This window comes from Tachypleus tridentatus, chromosome 2 (assembly GCF_004210375.1).
Source record: "Tachypleus tridentatus isolate NWPU-2018 chromosome 2, ASM421037v1, whole genome shotgun sequence".
Classification (NCBI taxonomy): domain Eukaryota; kingdom Metazoa; phylum Arthropoda; class Merostomata; order Xiphosura; family Limulidae; genus Tachypleus; species Tachypleus tridentatus.
The window spans coordinates 113,154,261-113,161,666 of NC_134826.1; the positions used below are offsets into that span (position 1 = coordinate 113,154,261).

The 7,406-nt window shown below is 32.3% G+C and overlaps 1 protein-coding gene across 1 annotated transcript in view; it reads right to left on the reverse strand.

The window, feature by feature from the left end:
- LOC143244865 (ephrin-B1-like) overlaps positions 1–4,627 on the reverse strand; it is a 375,415-nt gene extending 370,788 nt beyond the window's left edge. Inside the window, exon 1 of the mRNA XM_076490294.1 lies at positions 4,199–4,627. Within this exon, the coding sequence (XP_076346409.1) occupies positions 4,199–4,323 (125 nt within the window). The 5' untranslated portion in view covers positions 4,324–4,627. The remainder of the gene's footprint in view (positions 1–4,198) is intronic.
- Positions 4,628–7,406: the final 2,779 nt, after the last annotated feature.

Genomic DNA, 7,406 nt, shown 5'->3' on the forward strand with positions numbered 1-7,406 from the left:
TTTAATGGATTAAATGAAAACGCTGCAGAGTTTATGAGAAATATAACAGGGACCAGTCAATGGTTCCCAGATAATAAAAAGAGAATGTTGTCTTAATAAAATTAACTCTATATAGTGTTTTGATGTTATTGTCGAAACATGCCACTTTAAAAAGTAGGATGTAAATATAACTGAGCCAGTTGTACTAAATTATACACACATTTATTAATTACCTAAGTAGTTAAAGTATAAAACTTCCTAACAAAATAATTATATAAACAATTTTGCCCAAAATCACATCTTTAAAAGTGAAAAATTCGAACTATGACAAATTCATTATAAAATGTTAAAGAATATTACTACAGTTCATCAACAGGAACAGCAACAAGCTTCTACTGTTTAACATGATACCAAAGACTACTCCTCTTTTAATATGCATAAAGTTATTTTTACATGAATATTAATAATAAGAGAAAAGTTTTATGAACTAAAACAAATATGGAATTTCTCATTCAAATAACAGTTCGAACTTTTATCACCTATATAACAAGAAACGTTCGTTAACTTATTATCTCGTATTAGTTAATATAGATTTTTATCACTAATGAACCATTTTAGATTTCAGTAGGAATTATTTCTACGTCATAGCTAAATATAAAATTAATTTGTGTGAAGGTAAGCACAAAGCTATACAACGGGCTATATTTGCTGGCCCGGCATGGCCAGATATTTAAGGCACTCGACTCGCAATCTCAGGGACGCGGTTTCGAATAACCGTAATACCAAATATGCTCATCTTCTCAGCCGTGGAGACGTTCTAATGTAACGGTCAATCCCACTATTCATTAATAAAAGAGTAGCCCAAGAGTTGGCAGTGGGTGGTGATGACTAGCTGTCTTCCCTCTAGTTTTACACTGTTAAATTAGGGACGGTTAGTGCAGATAGCCCTCGTGTAGCTTTGGGCGAAATTCAAAACAAACCAAAATCTGCATGTGCTTTACACACAACGGGTATCGAAACTCATTTCCTAGCATTTGTTGTAAAAGTTCGACGACAAATGACTTTATCAATGGGGGCAATAAAATAAAGCACTTTTGTTAAGAGACAAAGAAAGCAGGATTATTTTTTGAGAATCTTTCAAATAAAATGGTAAGAAATACAATATAGAAAAACAGCCGTTATTTCACACTTTTTTGGTGAGAAGTATGAATACAAACCATTCATTAGAATATATGATTTTTATGCCTATGACATAATTATGAAGTATTAAATAGTAATATTTTTGAGAAATATGCTTCACACGACTAAATTTATTTGTAAATGTATATATGTTCATAAAATGTTATTACTTATGAAGAAAATATATTCGTCAAAGTGATTGATTTTACATATATTGTGTTTTTTTATGCTACTTACTTGGGACTTCCATTCTGTTTATAGATTCACGTGTTGGTACACATATCAGTGTGAACTATTAATCAGTGATGACGAGAAAACCCATTTGTAAAGAAAATATATATGTAAAAACGGCTCGTTTGGGTTGAGAAATTTTTTTTACGTAGAGGAGCGAACATGTGAAAAAGAAGAAAGCAATCAAATATCATTTCTTAACCTCAAAATTACAAGAACCGGTACACAATTTAAAACATAAATCCACCGAAAAATCACCCATACTGGACTACATTCCTTGGGACTCAGAAAAATGAAACAAAACAAAAACACAACATACTATAAAATTAACGATGAACTAGACAAAATAAAACAATACTTTATCAACATCAATAAGTTTCCTCCACAAACCGTAGAAAACATTATACGCACACACCTAGACAGAAAGCAAAATCAACCAACAAAAGTAAATATATCTCACGAATCAAAAAATCACGAAACCATATACTGCTGCATACCATATATTCCCAACATCAGATGAAAAATAACCAACATTTGGCAAAAACTAGTAACAAAATATGACATTCCAGTTAAAACCAAATTAATTCAAAAACCAGACACAAAACTGAGGTCTATACTGTGCAAAAACTACACTGACAAACATCAGACCAACATTATTTATAAAATACAATGTGATAACTGCCACGACTTCTATATTGGAGAAACAAGTAGAAAAAATGGAAACCAGATTCAAAGAACATATAAAGTCACCTTCACACGTTTTCGAACACTGCAAGTCAAATAAACACAACATAACCATAGAAAACATTCAAATACTGAATAAAGAAACAAACATAAACGCAAAATTAAAGAAGCTTTACTTATACAACAACTCAAGCCCCAAATAAACCAATACAAAAGAACACCTTTATACCTATATTAAAATAATATAATAAATAATAATAATAAAATAAATAATATAAAATTATATATTCAAACATCTAAGCACGCCTACATTCCCACACTCAGTTACACAACCCCTTTCAAACATGTGGTCAGCTTCCGGTCAGTTACCTCTTTCTTTCTTTGTAAACCTGCGATGACCGAAGAAGGTCGAAACGTTGTTCACTCCTCTACGTAAAATATTTTCTCAAATTAAACGAGCCGTTTTTACATATATAGTGTGAACTATTACTTGATCTACATTTACAACTTTACGAATTTAATTATAACCTTGTCAATTGAGGGAGGAGTATTTGTTGTAATTAAACCCAAATCACACCTTTTCTCCTTGAATGATGCTTACTGCTGTCTCTTAAATGAGATAGAAAGGAAAACGATCACAAGATAAACTTAAAATCTTATGGTAGACAATGTTAATTTACAACACTTTTCAATAAATTTACTAAGAAATCGTGTGATTTACTTAAGAATATAAGACTGTAGGCTGTATAAATAAATGCTATGCATATCACGTATTTATGAATCTGTTAAATCTACTACGTATTATCATTGTTATCGTAAATCTGAATATAAAAATATTGTAACACAAGTACAAAAAATTGATTATATCAGCATAATTATTTAAATATTAATCACTACTTCTAGACATATGATTTAAAATAAAATTGTGAACACTATTTTACTGATAAATTCTCTTGTGGCGAGAATAAATGACTGATAAGAACAAAATATTCTTCAAGAAGTGACCTAAGAATTGTGTATTAAGTTACACTTACGGTCATATGGTATAGTGTGTTTATATATATATATATATACTGTATTATAGTTTCTTGACAACTTTACAAAAAATATTAGAAAAATCACGTAAAAACATTTGATATTCCCTGTTTTCTGGATCAGCTTTCTACTCGAACTTTCAAAAGACATGTACTCTGTGTGTGTATATATATATATATATATAAATGATTTTTATCTAAAGTTGACTTTTGATGGCTTAACAAAATACCTTCCCTAATTATAAACTACGGACGAGACAGAAGATAACCAGTTTGTAATATGAACCATAAGAAGCAGCTGGTTTTAGCCGTAGTAACGGAATCCACTGCCATTCTTTTAAACTAATCACAGTTAAAAGTGTGAAAAGATTTTGGTATGTTTGATAGAATCATGTCTGAAGATCGGGTATGGCCGGGTGGTTAAAGCACCACCCGACTCGTAATCCAAGAATAGCGGGTTCGAATTCCCATCACACCAACTACACTCGCTCTTTTAGTCGTGGGAGCTTTATGAAGTTACAATCAATCCCACTATTTGTTAGTAAAAGAGCAGCTCACGAGTTTACGGTGGGTGGTGCTGACTTCCCTCTGGTCTTTCACTGCTAAGTTAGGGATGGCTAGCGCAGATAGCCTTCGTGTAGCTTTGCACAAAGTTGAACAAACAAACATCATATCTTAAACCAACTATTCGCATTCTTATTCGGCCCCAAGCAAGGAAAACAACTTGTATTTTATGACATGTTCTTTACTCAAAACATTTTATTGACTAAGCATTCAGTGTTCTGACAGTACGTAAATGGAAGAATTTTTTCATTTCTTTTAGCGTGTATTATTTTTTATCACACTCTTCATAATTTCTTCTTATTTTCATTTCCTAACAACCTGAGTCTTTTATTGACCAAGGTCAGTTTAAGATTGATGACCGGCTAATTCTGAGTTGTGAATGTATTTTCTTAAACACAAATTTAAAATCTATAAATATCAGTGAGCTAAGTTATAAGGTTAACCCATTTTCTTTGCAATGTAATTTTTGAATGAAAAAATTCATTTAATTTAAATTACTTAAACGTAAATCATCAAGGTGTACTTACATTGGATTTGAGGTGTTCCAATATAAGGTAACAAGCTTTCTCCCTTGAACAAGATATTGCGGATTTTCTGCAAGATATGTAAGGAATACAATAATCGGGAAGGCCATGACAAACGCCCGATTCATTGCAGGAAGTGTAGTTTGGGACGACTTGGAAAACGCCACGGAGTTCCCAGTGATAATTACAACGAATGTTCGGTGTTGTAATATTTGCGATCTCAACCTGCAACAGATGTCTTCTCTTCACAGGTGAAATAATTTTTTTAAATAAACAATGAAGATGTGAAATGAATTTGACCAAGAATAGTATCTAATTATTATTACTCAAAGCAGAAATAAATATCTTTAAACAGTATACTGTTGATGTCTGTTGAAAAGTTCGGACGTTTGAAATTCGCAGAACTTCAACTAGTGATTGCACAGTGTATTAGTGTCGCTAACCATATAACGCTTTTGGGACAGCTTAAAGCGCCCTCGGGTGGATAAGAACGATATCTCATTTTAGAAACTTTTATGTTAGTGTATATTTCTTGATACACGAACTAATACAAAATAGTATTTCATTAAAAACGAATTAAACAGGTAAATGCCAAAATAAAACAACAACATATTTTTTTTACAATTTACTTTTTCTGAAGAGGAGCAGAGGAAATTTTAAATTGAGCTGTTCACGTGTGGGTATTAAAACTTTAATTAAAATAAAGTACTGAACAACGTTTCGATCTTCTTAAGTAATTTTCAAGTTGACAAAGAGCGAGTTTGGCTATATTAGCATGTTGGAGAAAGCATCCTTATTAACCAAAGGCTCTTGCTTGTGTGGAAATGACTGGATCTTTCAACAGGACAACGCTGCAATAAATGATGCCCACAGGACAAAGGACTTTTTCATGGCGAATAACGTAATTATTTTGGACCATTCAGTGTGTTAGCCCGAATTGAACCCCATTGAAAATGTTTGGGGGTGGATGGCAAGGGAAGTCTATAGAAATGGACGTCGATTCCAAACAGTGCATGATCTTCGTGAAACCATCTTCACCACTTGGAATAACATTCCAGCCAACCTTCTGCAAACGCTTATATCGACTATGCCAAAGCGAATGTTTGCAGTTATTTGCATTGATGGCCGTGCAACTCAATACTGAGACTTCTTGTTGGGCATTTCCTACCCTGTTTAGGACTTTTTTTGGTATGGTATTAAACTTTTGACCAGCTAGTGTTTAGGCTAATTTTATAGTGTTCAGATTTTCTCTATTAAATGCTAATTTTTTTTTTATTTTTCCTTTCTTATCTTCATCTTTCGAAACTCTACTCAAATAAGTAGTTGAGTCTAACAACGCAAAATGCACATGTTTTCTTTAAGTTCATTGACCTTAAGATTTTGGCCAACAGTGTAGGTTTGTTGGAAGCAGGTTGAACTTTATTATGTTTACAAATATAGTGAGCAAATTAAATTATCTAAAGGATCGATAACATCGTTGCTGTTCAAAGAAAAAAATGCTAACAACAATATTATTTAACTGTTGTGGGCTACCTAGTACAAAACTAAAACAAGGGCTATCTTTACTATGTAAGCCTACGATCTTCACGTTGTAGGACAAAATATGTAACTGATATATTTGGTGATGACTTGTTTCTATTCATTGTTTCGAAAACATTATCCCAACTCAAATGCTATACTTAACGGTTTCTATTGAAGAATATTGTAAGTACATTGAAATATCTTCTCTCACCAAAGTTCTCCAATCAGACTAGTTACAAAATGTTTCATTGACTTTTGTATTGCCCTTTAATGGCTTAACGACAAATTTGTTAACTTATAACGCTGAGAATCGGGTTTTAATACCCGTGACTGGTTAAGTTCAGATAGCTACTTATGTAGTCTTGTGTTTAATAACAAACCTGTCTTTGTGTAAAAGGTGATCATTAGGGGATTTGAGAATAAGAATATCTTTGTAAAGCTCTGTTTGATGTAAAACAAAAACAAATCTTTCATTTCATAAAGCATCCAGTTTATTGAAATCTATGACCTTTTGTTTTATGTGTACAACATAACAATGAAATTATTATTGTTTCAGTAAAGCAACAGAAGAATTACACGAAAGATAGTTCAAGTTCATACTACTACCACAGGAGGTTGAAAATGCTGTATTAAAATTATTTTGAACATGTAAAGTCCTAGTTGAATAACATATTTTAAAAGTATAGGTTTAAATTATTTTTTTTACACATCATAGTTATTGTTATGTCACCAAAAATCTTTGTGAAGGACTTGTAAAAGCCCTTTGCCACTCGAAATATTTATCCAATCAGATCACAAATTTTGTAGACTGGAACATCGCTTACACCTAATATCATTGGAAAACAAAGGAATATAGAACAACTCAGAACACAGGATCATTCAGAGAGAGATCTGTAAGACGGATCTCCATCCGGAAAACTTATAAAATTCACGTGTACACGAGTTACTTTCATCACAAGTACATTCAACTGTCGCATACCTCAGCACCGTAGAGAATGAAGAGGGTGTTCATGTTGCTCTTTATGAAGACATATGGACCAAGTCGCCGGACGCAGCGTTTATAGTTTTCTGGGAAAAACGGACTGCTGAAACGGGCCTCGGGAAATCGCCGTCGTCAAACATTATATGGTTTATGGAAAGCATACAGAAAGGAATAATATGATTTAGACAGAAAAGCTTTATGACAAAGCTGTGTGAAATAGAAACTACGAGGCAGAGTTGTTGTCAACTAGAACATAACCGGATCTAACGACATGTGGCTTCAAAATCACCTTAATATAAAGAACACGATTTTGCACACTCCCTGTTTTGCTCTATATCTTAAAGAAATACATACTTCACACGTTGTCTTTATTTAGTTCAGAATTTACTTGTAGCTATCGGTTCGTATTATTTAACTACATTATCTTTATATAGATATATGTATGATACTTGAAAAAGGACATAATATTCCAGAGGTAAAAAAAGTATATTTTAAGGTGCAAAGTAACCCGTATATTTTCTAGAGTTAAACTTTTTTCGCAAGCTTTTGGATTATTAAGTCTTCAAAAATCAATGCTGTTAGTCATAAATTGAAAGATTAGTTAATGAAAATAAAGTCAATTTGTAGGGTTAATTTAAAACTACACAGTTGAAATATATCTTGTTGTTCAATCTTCGTACATAAGATTTGGAATATATTCCAAATTAA